General features: G+C 42.1%; 2 protein-coding genes across 2 annotated transcripts; one reads left to right on the top strand and one right to left on the bottom strand.

Annotated features, from left to right (window-relative positions):
• Window positions 1-3,808: 3,808 nt before the first annotated feature.
• Window positions 3,809-11,351, bottom strand: LOC145396782 (uncharacterized). Its single transcript, XM_080270076.1, has 4 exons — window positions 11,214-11,351; window positions 8,701-8,823; window positions 5,986-6,183; window positions 3,809-5,797 (listed from the first exon to the last, which is right to left on the bottom strand). Exons 2-4 carry the CDS (start codon window positions 8,797-8,799, stop codon window positions 3,875-3,877), a joined length of 2,220 nt encoding a protein of 739 aa, XP_080126202.1. The 5' UTR covers window positions 8,800-8,823; window positions 11,214-11,351; the 3' UTR covers window positions 3,809-3,874.
• Window positions 11,352-13,192: 1,841 nt separating this feature from the next.
• LOC145396783 (uncharacterized) lies at window positions 13,193-16,616 on the top strand. The gene is made up of 5 exons (XM_080270077.1): window positions 13,193-13,425; window positions 14,116-14,244; window positions 14,805-15,024; window positions 15,780-15,967; window positions 16,356-16,616. The coding sequence occupies exons 1-5, from the start codon at window positions 13,235-13,237 to the stop codon at window positions 16,612-16,614; spliced, it is 987 nt and encodes a 328-aa protein (XP_080126203.1). The 5' UTR covers window positions 13,193-13,234; the 3' UTR covers window positions 16,615-16,616.
• Window positions 16,617-16,850: the final 234 nt, after the last annotated feature.

Here is a 16,850-nt window from a genome sequence, read left to right on the forward strand (position 1 = left end):
CTACGCTCCTGACTGGGGCAAAAATGATTAGATGACAAAAGACAGATGAACAGATAGAATATTCGTGTTTACACTGATGGGAGTAGTAGTAGTAGTAATTAGTGCGGACTAGCTTCACCTGCATGTGAACCAAGTGGACTCCAGACTAAAGCTGTCCCTTTCTTGCAATTAACCATCTTCCATTTTCGAGGGATAGGGAAGAAGCTGTGGGAGGCTTGTATGAATAACTAGCAAAAGTGCCCGATCCCATCGGTGTCACCATGTGAAGGCGTTCCCGTCCATGTCGTAACCTGATTTGTGCTGGGAGGAATGTGCTGGGAAGGGACGCCTTCATGTGGCGCCACCATGGTGTTTACACTGGTTGCACCGACGTATAAATCTAGGCAACTCCACTTCCTGCTAATACAAAATTCCCCCACCCACTTCCCTACCCCAAGAGGAGGATAATATAAAGTCTACAGTCCTTTAGGTTGAAGTGTTAGATGAGCCTGACGGAACAACAACAGCAGCAACAATACTCACCTAGCCTATACAAGCAAATCTTTAACTCTGGTCCAAATTTTCGTCCCTATGCAGCTTTTTTTTTTTTCACGCAGCACAATGGATGAAGAAACAATAGCCTGCTTCCTTGCCATAGTGCTTCTTTGTGACCAGCACCATTTCGCTGTTAATCTGCTGTTACAACTTGGCACTGAAGAGGCACAGCTGGTGATATTAAGCCAGCTTTGAGTAAACAGAGTATAATTTTGTCGTACGTAACTAAATATCATAAAATGTCCCTTACTCTTTAAACGCAACACCTCTACACTCTGAAAACTTGCGAAACACTGATGTCCAGCGGATTCGAAAGATTCACAGGCTTCGAAAAGGCAACAGTATGTATTTGAAACCGTATTTAACTCCTTGATGGCTTATTTTTGTTGTTATTCGCTTTTTACCTTAACCTAAAATGGAAATCTCTCAATCTTGAATGTTCAGTTGGTATCAAAGGAGTAACACTAGAATATGGTGCTAAACACAAAAAACTGCTAGTAAAAGGATGTAGAGCCAAAGCTTTTTTTTTTTTTTTTTTTTTTTTTTTTTTTTAGTGAAATAAGCTGTAAAGTTCATACTAAGGAGCTATTTTGCACTTTTGCTATCGCCAAACGTTTTTATGCAGCTGAGAAGTTTTATCGAAATGGAGGAGGGTTTCCTAAAATAACGTCCATGTTACCATGTCTTCCCTCATCAGACTGACCTCCCTCAAACTCATACAACCCTCATTCATATACTTCTCCCTCTTCCATTCATCTCTTCCTCGGTCTTCCAAACGCATACTCTCCTATATATATATATATATATATATATATATATATATATATATATATATATATATATATATATATATATATATATATATATATATGTATATTGTCACCTAATAAATCCCCAATCCCTATCTGCTCGGTTTATAGCCAGGTGTAGCCAGATTGGAGGGTTGATTTAACTAGTAACCAAGGAGACCCATTTCTCATAACTAAGATTCATCAACTTTCGTAAGACAATGGCCTAGTATTTGAAATGTGGGAGTGACCCTGTTTGTTAGAGAGAGAGAGAGAGAGATACAGAGATATACATGGACAGAGAGAGTAACCAAGGAGACTCATCCAGACCTCATAATAAGGCTCATCAAATTTTATACAACCACAATATTTGAGTTATCAAAGTAGCCTACTGTAGATGTCACATGAAAACAGAGCCACTATAGGGAGCTCTCCAAAGCTGAAGAAAATCATCTTGTAACAGTAGGAATAAACTGTATATGGTGGTACCTATTTAACCAGGTGCCTCAACAGTCTGGTCATATAAATGTCCCTCAACTACTTTCGTATCCTCCAAAAGGTTGGACTAACAAGAATGGCAACTTCAGCCTGCAGTCCACTGGGTTCATGTTTGAGACGAGCCTGAGACCACAACAAAAATTCCACCACCAGTCTGCATTCCCCTCAAGCATCACACCATCACAGCACAGACTATCCTTCACCATGACCTTCAAGCTTGAAAAGATGGCTCTTCTATTTGGGTATGCAAGCATCCCTCAACTCCCTCTAACCATTCACAGGATGATAGTGGACAGGAGAACAACTTCCACCTGCAGTCCACTGGGTTCAAGGCCTTAATGACGCTGGAGCCAAAAAACAACGAACTAGAGGTCACCCCCCAAGGGGAGAATCATGCCAGATGCAAGCAGATACATATCTAGCGCAGCTCGGAATACGACCTTCACCTTGACCTACTTTCACCAGTTTCGAACTCGTTGGAATTTTCATACCTACTACACACTTGTAAAATTTTGACACCTTGGGAGGTTGCGAAGTTATGATAACAGAAACACAGACCTTGACCTACTTTCACCAATTTCGAACTCGTGATCAATTTTTTTCCCTACTACACAGCTGTAAAATTTTGCGGTGATATCTTGAATGGTTACAAAGTTATTGTGCTAACAAACACAAACAAACTGAAAACAAATACCAGCTTCGCTATCATGGCTGGTAAAAAAAAGGGAATAAAACTGAACATACTAAAGCACTTGATACTTTATTATATACAACCAAGAGTATGATGGCTGTTTCACCTGCAGCATATGATCATATATACAGTGAATACCGGTATAATAGTATAATCAGAATATATGCCAATACTTAACATTTTCCTTAGATTGTTCACACCACATGTCTGTCTGCTGGTGCAGGCTGGGGTTCTGCACCACTGTGATCCAATCAAGTTCTCTCCCACACCTACGTGCATCCAGTGGGACTGTTTGTGTGGGTCACAGTGATGCAAGGTGCTGGAGAGGAATACCTTGTGGTGGCATGAGCGAGTGGTGGAGCTGCCAGTTATACAAATGTCTCTCAATCCCCTCCCTATCCTCTAACAGGAGGACTGTGCAATGCTGCCCAAGTGGCATGCAGTCCACTGGGTTCACATTAGTTAAGCCTGGAGTGGCAACTGCAACTACTACTAAAGCGAGGCACAATTCCTACCTGCACCAGCAAGCATTTGGTGTGGAAGTGGTTGCGACAGAAGCGTGGCAACATGTTTATGTGTATACATCAATCTCTTTACTAAATGATGCCGTATAAAGTTTCTTCTTGCTGCTGCAAGCTATACAGTATTAATACTGTTCTGCACATTCTGGAAATGCCTTGTAATGAAGTACCGGTAATAAATTATATTACAGCACTTGGGTTATCTTTGCTTGAAATATTGCTGTGTAATACAGTAATCATCTATTACTATACTCTGAATAATAATTCTGCAATAAATATAAAAATTCTTATATATATAATACAAAACAAATTAGTATTTCGGCATTATAATTACTAGTGCATAACCTCCTTTCTGATACATATCCATCTGGGGATTGGAAAAAAAGATGTTTGGATGATGATAATGTTGGTGATGACAATGATGATGATGACTGAACCACCCAAGCTGAGGGCTCAAACAGGTAGGAATATTTTCATTAATGGAAGTCCCACATGTATAAAGGAACTATTTGCCTTTTTGTCTCTGTTCATCACAGGTTAATGTGTCACACAGTTTATCTGTCTTCACCTGACAGAACTGAGTCACTCCCACAACTTGAGTACTAAGCTATGGCAGAATGAAATTTGATCATATAGTCCAATTGTTTTACCTGACAGGACTGGGTCACTCCCACAACTTGAAAAGTTGTGGCTGCATGAACTTCAATTAGTCAGATATGAGGCAGGACAGAGTCATGTTAATAGTTAAACTGACACTCAAGTCTGACCACACTTGGATGTCAACTGAGCTGAAAGGGGTTTGGATTTTTGCCAGGTTAAAACAAATGGGCTATACTGTAGTTTTATTTGCCTGATGAATCTGATGGTGGATCACTGGGTGATGGTGGGTCGCTAAATGAAGATGGAACATCAGGTGAATGTGCATTAATAGGTATGGGTGAGTCACCAGGTATGGGTGATGACTCACTAGGTGATGGTGGTGAGTCCCCAGGTACACATGGCGAGTCACCAGATACACAGGGTGAGTCACTAGGTATGGGTGGTGAGCTGCCAGGTAATGGTGAGTCACCAGGTAAGGGTGGTGGGCTGCTAGGTAAGGGTAGTTTGCTGTGAGATGGCGAGTTGCTGACAGGAGAGATAGTAGATGCTGTAGATTCATCTGTAAATCTCTGGTAGTGGATGTGGTGGTCGGGGGAAGCATCTGGAGTGGATGGTTGCTCTGGGCATGGAGGGTTTAAGGCATCCTCAGCTAAATCCTCACAGAATGTCTCCACCATCACTCGGAAATCTTTAGACTTGGCAAAGCTATGGTCCATTCGTACCCTCCGATCACTCCCCTCTTCCTGCTCCTCCCTCTCATCCTCTTGGCTCTCAGAGGCATCATCAGTTGCCTCCCTCTCCTCCTCAACTTCTTCCTCATCTGAAAGGTCCTCCACTTCTGATGATGACTCTTCACTTAACATATCCGACGAAAAGAAGAGGAGGGAGTCAGCATACTCAGAGAAATCTGACGTATCATCACTTATCTCACCATCAGTTTCCTCAATGATGGAGTCCTCAGAGTCTGAACATGCACTGTCACACTCCAAAGTCTGCAGGCCAGCTACCACCCCACACACTTGGTACTTGGCCGCCTCAACTTCAAAGAACACAGCCAATGACCGTGGCAGACCCAGGGCCTCAATGGCCGTCAAAATGGCTGCTTGATTCAAGGCCCCTTCACAATCCCGTCCGCAGTAATAATGGCTCCTGCGGCTGCCCCTCGCTGAGTCTTCAAACCGAGAATCTGGGAACACCTGGTCAAATATTGTCCTGACACAGAGCTGTCTTAGCCCAGCCGATGCCTGGCCAAACATAAGCACTTGCAGGTCCCTAGGAGTCAGCTCCCCCTCCACAAGGTGCTGGAAGTTGGTGAGGGGTAAGAGAGCAGCAAGATGGAGGGCTGAGGTCTGATCAGTGAGGCAGCCAACATCCAAGAGGGGAGAGACAGCTGCTGAAACTATCTTGTCTATGAGGTGCTTATGTGGCCGGGCCAGATATGCGCCCAGTTCACGCTCAGGGACGTGAGCGTAGCGCATGCGGGGCGGGGCATCGGCCAGCAGTGGGGCCAGTAATGGGGTGACCAGTGCCAGGGCAGCATGGGTCACCTGGAAGTTCAAGTCACACTCTGTGGGACAAAACTGAAGGTCCTGTGCTAGAGTGGAAGGAGCTGTGGCATTAGCACCATCTTCAACTAGTCTGGCTGCCAGTCCTGCTGCGCCAACAAAAGCAGCACGAAAAAGTGGTGTCTCACCGCAACAGTTTGTGGCGTTAAGGTTCAGGCGGTGACCAGTTGACCTCATGACACTGTACAGTTCCATGCACTCACTTTGGGATATAACCAAGATGGAATCCATGAGGGGCGTGTTTCCATGTGCATCGCAGCGGTCCAGGTCAACTCTCATGGTGCCCAGCAGCTGTGTGGCCAGGCTGACATCTCCCTGCTCCACCACCCAGTGAAACAGGGACTTGTGGCCAAAGGTTGTGGTCACATTGGGGTGGGCTCCATACATGAGGAATGTTTGGATCAGTTTGCCAGTCTGGAGCAAAATGTCCTGGCAGGAGGCTGAGGTCTGGCTGTATGCAGTGCCGGTCAGGTCCACAGTTCTTGTCAGGAAGGCCACACGCTCGTCATCACAGTCGAAAAACACACCTAGTGATTCACACACACCAAGACCTCGACCAGCTACCTCAGCCTGCAGTAATTCATGGTACACCACCAGCTCCTGGAAGGTAAAGCTGCCAAATCAGAAAGTGCTTAGATGTCCATGGGTACACAAATTTCAACAAATCACTAGAAATAATGTTAAGAAATATTACAATACAGTATTGCTAAATATGGATTTAACAGATGGAGCTATATAAATACAAATATACTTCATTTTGGTACCAAGTTTCAAACTGGCATCCTTGCCTGGAAAGGGCTAGGATAGAAGCGGTCAAGGTCCCCAGCTGAGATAGGGCGAAGGTTGGGGTCTGCCCCAGCCTCCACCAACATCTGTGCCAGACGTAGATGGCGGGCTGGAGCAGGGCCAAGGGTTAGACAGAGGCGTAGAGGAGTGTTCTGGTAGGCCCCATCGTTGAGTGAGGATGCATCTCCATTCCGTATCGCCTAAGTGAGAGAAGGTAGAGACGCTGTGATTATGAAGTTTAAAGGTGTTAGTGGTGCTGGTGAGGGATGCCTTCTTGTGATGGCATCAATGTAAGCAGGGAGGTCAGTTGTCTGGTTAAGCATATGTCTCTAAATTCCCTGCTTAACCTTTGCAGGGTGGATGGTGGACTGAAGGGATGGCAGCTTCAGCCTGAAGTCTGCTGGGCTCACATTCAGATGAACCAAGAGTTGCAAGAGCAACAACAACAAAACTAGCAAAACGAAATGAGGAGGAGATAACAGTGTCAATGATAAGACTGAGATCAGAATGTGCAGCACTGTTTTGGTCATCACAATTGCAGCAGCATGTAAAAAAAAAAAAAAAAAAAAAAATCTATCTATCTATCTATCTATATCTATATATAATATATATATATATATATATATATATACGGTAGAGAGAGAGAGAGAGACAGAGAGAGAGAAATTATTATGTTTACAGGAATTAAAAGACTGGAAAAGTAGATAAGGAAGGTCTGTTTGTGAAATGTGACGGAAGGACAAGAAGACAGTGACACTAAAGAATACTCCGTTCACTTTTATCTGGTGCAAAATTACTATCTATCCAGCTTAACCCGTCACGTCCCGAGGTTTTCCGCACCTCCGACATCCCCCAGTCCCGAGGTATTTTCGATTTTTTTTTTTTTGGCTAAAACCTTCGCTTTTGGTGAGAAACATCGAAAATTCATAGAGAAATCGCTCACCTGAGGTTTAAAGTGCCCAATCCAGGTAGGAGTTCCTCCTTACCTGAGTGGGTTTTCTAACATGCTGGCACCAAAGAAAACGAGTTCTATGGGAGGGTAACTATTTTATCCACTCATAAACGGTATTTATTTATTTACTTGGTACGAATGTATATGTAGTATGACAGTACTGTATATTGGTTTTCAAGCAGTAATAAAGGCATTATAAGCATTGTTTCACTCACTAACTAATCACCATACCTGACCTATTTTTGCCACACTACCTGATCATTATTTCTGGCTGTTTCTTCTTCTAATGCTATGTAAACATTGTCCTCCACATTGTCATCGATTGGGGAATCACTCTGGCCCTGAATAACTTTACTAGCCAGGTCACTGGTAACAGGTCCTTTGCCAAGACAATGTCGTGAGAGGGGGAGGGGGGAGGTTATGCAGTGTAAGGCATTGTCCCTGCTTGGTATCTTGTACAGGAATAGAGGAAGGTGTCCCGTGTATACATACGAAAAATCACGTGCGAAAATTGAAAATTGTGCAAATTAGCGACCTTGCAATTGCACGACGTACTGGTACGTCGCCGGGACTGGCAAATGCAAATCGTTGCAACATACCCATACGTCGTCGGGACGGGGCGGGTTAAATGCAGTGCAATAACTACAGAGTACTCTGTTCACTTTTATCAGGCGCTTTATCAGGTGCAAAATTACCATCTATCCATCTTAAATGCAGTGCAGTAACAAGCGATTAACACAAGACTGTGGTGTTACTCACGAAAAAATGCTGCAAAAAGGATGCAGACCCACAGTGTTATCTAGAGCTGACACTAAGCTACATGAAAGACTGCAAAAGGACAAGAATCTCTGTCAAGTTAAAGTGAATTTCAATAGCTGAGTAAGAATAACATGTGAAAGATGCAAAAAAGTTTAGTTTTCCAAAAAGAAATAATGATCTATGGAAAACTTTGAGAGAAGAAGTGGTGTAAGCAAAGAATGGCCGTGCTTAAATACTGAATAAATAAACAAATAAAGATATGGAGACAGGACAACAGAAGCCCAGCTCAAATCCTGTATGTTACAACAGGGTAAATATTTTTGTCTCTTTGCAGCTTATTTTCCATAACTCAGCGGCAGAATATGTCAAAACTATGGCCCTACATCCTTCCTATTGCAATTCTTCGTTACTAAAATAGCATTCTGTCATTAATTACTATGTATTAGCATTCTTGGTTGAAAGATGTCAGCTTTTAGGCCAACTTTGAAGAAAAAGAGTACAGTCATGAAGAAGTGCTATGAAAAGGATGTAGAGCCACAGTACCGTCTTACTATGGCACTGAGCTAGCTATTTGAAAAAAGCTGCAAAAGGACAAAAATCTCTACCAAGTTAAACTGAACAAACAATAGGTAAGCAGTAACACTGTATCATTCTGCCAATCAAGTACGTGGTACCAGCACATTGACGAAATCACAGCCAAGTTAAAATGAATGAAGTATAGATAGGCTGTAGTACTGTCTCAGTTTACCACAGAACTATATGAAACAAGCTGCATAAGGATGAAAATCTGGCCAAGTTATAGTGAATGCTGTATAGCATCATATTCTAGTGTTAATCTAATATTACAACTCGCCATTCAAGACGAAGATGGCAATTTTAGGCTGAGTCAAAAAGAAAAGAGTTTCTCATCACATGCTAGTGTTAATCTATTATCACAACTCAGCATTCAAGATGGTGAGATGACAATTTTAGGCCAAGTTAAAGTGAAAAGAGTATAGGCAAATACCTCCTCGGCAGCGCTGATGTCCCCGCGCTGGATGGCCAATGTCAAGGCTGTCTCATTTATCCCAAACTGACCCCGGAACTGATGCCGGCGACCTGACATCCTGCACCGCCCTGACACCTGATGCTGCAAGTGGAAGGCATCAGTATTTACCTCTCTACCTGTCTGCCTATCTAGTTATGTAGCAATCTACTCAACTATGTCTGCATCTATTTATTTTTCTATTAGTCTCTCTGTCCATATATCTATCTCATCATCATCATCATCATCATCCAAACCTCCTTTCCCACCCTAGGGCAGGGTGAGGCATAGCAACATCCTGCTTATCTCAATATGACCCCATAATTCATGCCAGCAACCTGACATCCTGCACCACCCAGACATCTGACTCTGGGGTGGTGGTGGCAGGCATGAGTATTTACCCTTCTACCTGTCTGTCCATTTATAGTACACCCTCGCTACACCATCACTCCATATACTATCATCAGCTTGTATGATTAGTTAGAATTTAGAACTTTTTTTTTTTTTCATTCTGCAATTGTTTTTTCATGTGTATGATTGCTGTGATGCCTGACTTCTTGTTATATGGTTAGTTTTCTCACTTATATAACCACCACAATGCTAAATTTGATAAAGAACTGGCTTTCAAAAACTCATCCCACTCATAAAACGAGCGCACACTCTATTTACCTATCAGTCTACTACGTATGTACCTATGTTTTTATTTATCTGCCTAACTTGCTTATACCCCCTAATTTTCACCACCTTGGATTGCCACTTAACCTAACCTTAGCAAGCCCACAAATACCTACCAGGCCAAATCCTAACTGAAGTTTACCTTACTAAATATAATCTAATCTATCCTAACTTACCTACCCTACCTTAATCTGCTGAAATCATCCAAACCTAACATACCAGTTGAGAACTACAAATCAAGCTGAATGTAAGATGGATGTGTAGAGTTTGGCAGCAAATTTTGTTCCTGCTGGTAACTTCACTGGCATGATAGTAAGTGTGCTACAAACAAGTGTTTATGTATTTCATGGTTAAAAATTAGAAAATGCCCTGTACCTATGGTAATCTACGAAGCATACCGTGTAACCTGCAAAAAGCTGATTTCAATAGGAACTAAAGAAAGGCCACGTCCATGTGGCAAAGAATATATCATTCCAATCTCCTATTGCTACAAAAAAATAGAAAGTACCCTCAGTAATTTGCAGCTATAAGCTGAAAAAGTGATGAAATTCAGGAAGTTGACAACAGAGTGGATATTTTTAGATATAAAGGGAGTAAAATCTAATGAAAGAAAAACTAAAGCAATGAAGATCAAAGGAAAGAAAGAACAAGAAGTCATGATGAACGGGAAATCACTTGAAAGAACAAATCTCAGAAATACTTAGGGAAAATGATAACGGACAGTAAAAGACAAGGTACTGAAATTATGGAATGAATAAGAAAAGGAAAAGGTGCAGCAAACAGGTTAATAAACCTACAGGACTGAGCAGAAAAAAAAAAAAAAAAAAAAAAAAAAAAACTAAGAACAAAAGGAATAAAACTGGGCCTAAAACTTTATGAAACATGAGTGGTACCTTCTGTATTGTACGGAGCAGTAGTTTGGAAACAAGATGAAAAAACGGAAAAAAGAAATGGAACATATTCCTACAGACTTTCTGAGAAAATTATTCAAAGTGTCTCCAACATCACCCAAATGTGCATTACTACACGAAATTCAATCAATTAAAATAACACAGAAACCAAACCAAAAAACACTGAATATTACATGGAACTAAATCACAGAGTAGAAAATAGACTGGATGTGAAAATAATAAATAGTGAGAAAGAGTGCAATGATGAAAAGGAAACTAAAGAACTCAAGAGTACCGGTATGTATGAAACAGAAACAGATATAATAATGGGTGATATAAAGGAAAGGAAAAGAAGGATACTAGTGAATATAAAAGAATACTAAAGAAACAGAAAATGAAATGGCATTAAAAAGCAAAAACAAGAGAGTGGATAAAACATAATACTGAATACATACAAACTCTGAAATCTGAGGATGCAAAAGAAGTACTGTATTTAAGATTAGGTATAGAATGACAGACATTAAACACAATTACAAAACCAAATTACAGACATTAAACATAATTACAAAACCAAACAAAAAAATTTTTTGATTTGTGAAATGTGTGGAAAGGAGGAAGAAAATACAGTTAATTTATTTAAATGCAGAGCTTACAGGGATTTAACAGTGACAATAAAACCTAAAGAAACTGTAAAGGAACTACTGAAAAATGATCTTGGAACACTAGATAAAACAGTGAAGAAAGTGCTAAAAAGAAGGGACTCAGTCATCCAAGCAAGACACTCTCGTTGCCCACAGCAGTAGCGATGCAGCCAAGACAGGCAAGGGTGACAACAACAACTACTACATTCTTATATGTGGGTGTGGTTTGTGCACAGTGAGGCACAACCATCTCTCTCGCTCTCTCTCTCTCTTTTTCACTTATACTAACCTAGTCACTGGACCACGATAAATTTCTGAGTGTGGGTGCAGTGTGCTGGCATTGCGTCACAACCATCTGACATCTCTTCCTCTCTGCTTTCTGCATCCTCTGGTGTCAAAAGCTGTCCTCTACACTGGGGCTTTGATGCTGTCAACACACTGTACCAACATCACCACACGAACACTGCCATCGCTGTCTGAAAATAAGTAGTACAGTACAACCTTCCAAGACTGAACATTCAACTTCCAAAAACCTCCACTTTCTAAAACAATTTTTTCACACAACACAGAGGTGCTAAAATCATCTGTCCTCACACAGTGCATATTTGAAGGCATCATTTTAAAATATATGTCTGTGTTAGTTCTATATTATTTTTCTTTTTGCCAGCAATTTTTTTTACAGTTAGTATAACAGATGAGGATTTAAGCAGGTATTTAATTAGTGTAGGTTAGACTGTTTTTACTGTTTGTGCCTCTTATTTCTATAGGTATTTATTATGGTTTTACCTTAATTTCTTTCCCTCCTTCAAGTCTAGGGACAAGATCTAAATGAAAGTGCTTGCATGGTGAGGTGCACCATTTGCCTTTTGCAAGTAAAAACCAGGTTCTATAATTACTTCAAAATTACACACATCTCCAACTGTTAAACCCTGTTACTTCAATAATCTGGTTATATAGAGGGGTACGAAAAAAAATATGGGGCTGATTTTCACAGTGGATTTATGACTACTTTTCTGTGCAATTTTCTGTTAGATTATAAATGACCTATTATACACTGATCAACCTTGCTGTGTACCAATATTGATGTTTTTACAACCCTATATCGTTACAGTTAACGCCCCCATTGTCATAATTGTTGAAACAGCACCATACCTTTGTTTAGTTTCGACAGCTAAATATTTGCCAATTTATCAGTTAGATTTTGTGTTGGTATAAGGGCTATATTGAACTTTAACCACACAGGAGTGCTGTTGTTTTATCTCAACATTTCCTTCCCTCAGAATTACACATTTCAGGAAAACTGTGGCCTCTCAAGTCACTGCTGTCAGCCTCGCTTTTGTTTACACTTGTTAGCTGGAAAATACGTACTGGAGGTGGGACGTAATTTTGTTGAACATACTTTTTATTTAAGTACAGTGATTAAAACCAGGTAATTTGGAAAAAAAGAACCCAAACCTATTTTACTGTCATCATTATACAAGGTATCTCTCATACCAAGAGCGCGTGATTCAGTCTAAAACTCTAAAATAAAGCAACAAAACACTTCACTCTTTTTAACCTCTGGTTACTGTTGACCCGTATAAGTTAACTACTTAGAAAATAATCCTGTATATTAGATAAAGACCGCTTAAGGACTGAGCAACGGTTGGTGATGCGTCAGCGAGCCAGAGTAGCAATATTCATAAACTTTCTTGGTTCCAAATTGTATGATTTCCTCTTAAGTAGAAGTAGACTTCATAAGGGAGGGGTGTGAGCTATAGAAAAGGCAGCCTGATGGGGCAGGAGAGGCTGACATGGATGCAATCTGTGGCCTCCCCTTCAGGGATTAAGGCGTCTGGTTATAGATAGATGTTGAGATAAATAGATAAGGCTACAAAACATTTCACAGTGAAACGGTGGAGTGAATAATAACTGGAAATTTACGGCAAAATACAGTGATTTCAGACAGTAAATAATTGTTATAGAGGAGTCAAAATTAGTTAAGACCCATCATGAATACGGCTCCGAAATGTTATGAACGAGGAGTGACGTCAGCTGCTACACAATCTACTACAGTATATTTGTAAGAACATTAAGAAAGTAGAATAACAGAAGTAAACCGATTGACCGAGGAAGTTAGCTCATGTATGTGTGATATGATTGCTTATCTCGTCAATGTAAGAGCGAATATGATAAAATGTGTATATAGTAGTTGGCAGTCATGCCACCGTCGGTTACCCGAGGCGTGGCGAGGAAGGTGCGGGAGTTTAAACCCGAGGAATTTAACCGCGTGTGGTCTATGGTGAAGTGTGGCTGGGTGTTTTTTTCATCATGGCAGCTAAACTCTCTCGTAGCTGGTCCTTCTTCCGGCGGCCCCAGAGTAACGATTACCTCGGCCAAGACTACCAGCCAGGGACGCCGCCGCCTAGTAGTAAAGTGAACCTACAGCAGAGATTTGGTGGAGAAGAGAAGGCGAGATGCTGGCGGCAGGGTCCTTTACCTCCGCCGCCCACACAGATCTGGTACACCTTAACACACACCTGCATGACGTAACGCACCATAATTATTAGTTCTGCATGGCGTAACGCACGCTATTTGCCGTGCATGACATCATTTTTATGGTAGTTTGAGATGAATGACCAACTTGTGGCTGGCGACAAGGTACCTCTCCCTTATCCCCGCCCACAAACAACTGTCACACCTACTCACACCTGCATGACGTAACACCTGGTATCTATCCAGTATGACGTCATATTTTTGGCTTGAGGCAATAGTGTGTTAAAGTGGGAACCTCTCCCTCTGTCCCACCCTGCCCACCCACTGACCCTGTGGGGCTTCCCAGCGTCTATTATGCACGTGTGAAGTGGCTGTGTAATGGCCAGAGAGGTGACCAGGATGGCATCGTAATGAAGAAAAGAAAATGGATGGCTAGGCAAATATATACAGTATAAGTAGCCAGTGCCACCCCAGTCATCCCTCGGATTGGCCACTGTGCAGTGTACTAGGAAAAGGATATGCTTGGACACCTCACAGCATCCTTAGCTTGGTTAAGAGGTTTGAATGATGATGATACCATGTGGCTGAAGTGGTTAATAATTTTCAGTAGTTCTTTTCATGTGGTATATGACACATACTAATTTGATATTTATAATGCTTTGTGATAGGTAATACATACTGGTACTGATTCTGTATTTATAATTCTGTATTTTCAGTGAGAGTGAGGCCAGTTACACCCCTGCAGAAGGCCACCACAGCCTCTACACCCACCCTGACATCCACACCCATGCCAACCCCACACCACACCCACTACCACACACCTCCTCTGACCAGCCTACCCCCAGGTGAGACTGAGCATCCCTATCTAAGATTGAGTTGTGTGTGAGATATGTGTTTTATGGTATTGTCTTGACTCACTCAGACACACTCACCCGCACACAAACACTCTCACCCATACCCACACCAGGACCCACACTCATACATACATCAGCACCCACATCCATATCCACACACACACCCAAACCCGCACACATCCACTCTCATGGATAAGTCTTTTAATACAGAATAGGTTAAAGACCATGGGCCATGCTATGGTGTGTTTGTGCCCACCTAATAAAGACATGTAACTCCATCTGTAGCTCAGTTGATGGTCAAGTGTACAATAGTCAGACAGGATGGTCGTTTTGACTAGTTAACCAGGGAGGCTCATTCCTAGCTCATGACTAAGGCTTATCAAATGCCACACCACCTTGGCTTGGTGTTTAAGTTATGAGAGTGACTGAGTTCAGTTAGATGAAAACAAACTGGCAATTATACTAGTGCAACTACTACTGCCGTTGGTGTTGGATAGTAGAGAGGATGATGGTTATCACAGTATATTTCTGTTCCACATGTCATTTCCCAGGTCCCAAAATGACCCTACTGCTGCCCCTTCCCGCACCTCCACCACCCTGCCTCGCCGCCCACTGCGCAGTGTGCCGTCTGGGGTGGCGCCACTGTTCTCTAACCTTCAGGACAATTGGACACAGCTCAAGCCCAGTACTAGGAGGGTGTTTAGTGAGGGTGGCAGGAAGGTTAATAGGGCCTTACAGGGTGTACGCACATCGTTCTCTTCACTTACGCAGGTTAGAAGGATTGTTAATCATTGTTACTGTTGCCGTTCTAGTCAGGGTGTATGCACATCCTTCTCTTTTCCTACAGAGGCAAAGAAAAGTTGTAATCATCATAGTTATTGTCGCTGGTCTAATAACTGTTCCTGCTGTTGTGACCCACACTCACTTGGACTTGAACCCGGTGGACTGCAGGCTTAAGTTACCCTTCTGCATTTCACCATTCTCCTTCTGGGGGATAAGGAGGGAAGTGAGACATGATCACACAGTGTAACCAGGCAGTGGGGCCACCTGGTTATATCAGTGCCACCATGTGATGGCATGCCTCTCCAGCACTTACCACAATAGTGTTACAGCTTCCTGATGATCACGTCAAGACTAATAGGTACATACATTTTTTACTTAAGCTCAGCCTAAAATTACCATCTCTCTTCTTGAATGCAGGGTTGTAACAATAGATTAATAGTAGAATATGATGCTAGTCACAAAGAAGTGCCATGTGAAATAAGCTACAAAAGAATGAACATCTGGACCAAGTTAAAGTGACAGAACTATAGTGGCCAAACATCATCATAACCAGTATCATCCAGACCATTCCCATTCCAAGGTGGATTGAGGCACAGTCCAGAGAACCGGGAAAAAACTTGATAGATTGAGATAGTAAACAATGAGCCACACTCCCATTCACTCAGTATTGAAGCACTCAGAATCCTGGCTCCATCTGATAGGTAAAAAAAAACATTCTGTCTTACTATGTGTCATATCCGCAGATGTTTCGGAGTTCCACCCGTCGGCGATACAAGCTTGACGGCAGCACCCCAACACGGACCCCTAAAGGTCGCACCCCTGTAGGTCGCCGCACCCCAGGCAAGCTGTATTCCCCTTTCAATATGAGCACTCCGGCCACGCCACACAGTTACCGCGGACCCAAAAGGCTTCAACATCACACACCAAGGAGGTACTGCATGTAATCACTGTTTTAAAAATATGTGGGTGGATCTGGGGGTGCTGGCAGTACTGCTCAGGCAATATCCCTGGGTTATTATGCTGAGAGAGAGTGCTAGTCAGAATTAACCCTTCCTTAGACAGGCTAAGTATGAGGGGGGGATGATAATGGTGATGAAAACAATGATGGTAGTTGATTGATTATAACAGATAAGATCATGGCAATATAGCAGAAAAGGTCATTGCTACTGTATGACAAGAATAAAGGTGGAACAATATAAAAATTTACATATATACAGAACAATTTAATAAATCAGTAAGAAGTTATCTGTCACAATGATGGTAGTGGTAATAATACCAATTAATCATACTACTGTAATAATTATGTCTCTCCCGTGCAGGAATAGCTATGGGAATGAAAACCGAGGGATGGTACGAACGCCCCAGCATCATCGACCTGCTCCTCCTCCCCCTCCTTCTCACCCCCATCCCTCTCTGGGCCACCCTGCCCCCCACCCATGGCTGCATTTTGACTCTCCCTCTCGACGTCTGAGTCAGGATGTAGGGAACGTGAGGAGAAGTATGAGAGAATTTCAACAGGTCACGTCATCAATATTGCATCACCCCAATCAAAGTAAAACATGGACACAATTTCGCTGAGTTCCTTCTTTCATCTTTGTGTGTGTATTTTGTGTCCAGTATTTAACCCCTCACCACCTACAGTACACACACTTTGCTCCTCAGTTCATATATGTTCATCACCAGGATATACTTGTAACACCTGTTTTTGTATGTTGTATACCCACTACTTAATATAACATTATAAGACCTAGATGCACTTCCACTGAGGAGCTTCTATTGTGTGTGTGTAGCAGTTGTTCCCTAGACAGTCTGGC

This window comes from Coenobita brevimanus, chromosome 39 (genome assembly GCF_032717465.1).
Source record: "Coenobita brevimanus isolate Jiangsu-jjx chromosome 39, ASM3271746v2, whole genome shotgun sequence".
Classification (NCBI taxonomy): domain Eukaryota; kingdom Metazoa; phylum Arthropoda; class Malacostraca; order Decapoda; family Coenobitidae; genus Coenobita; species Coenobita brevimanus.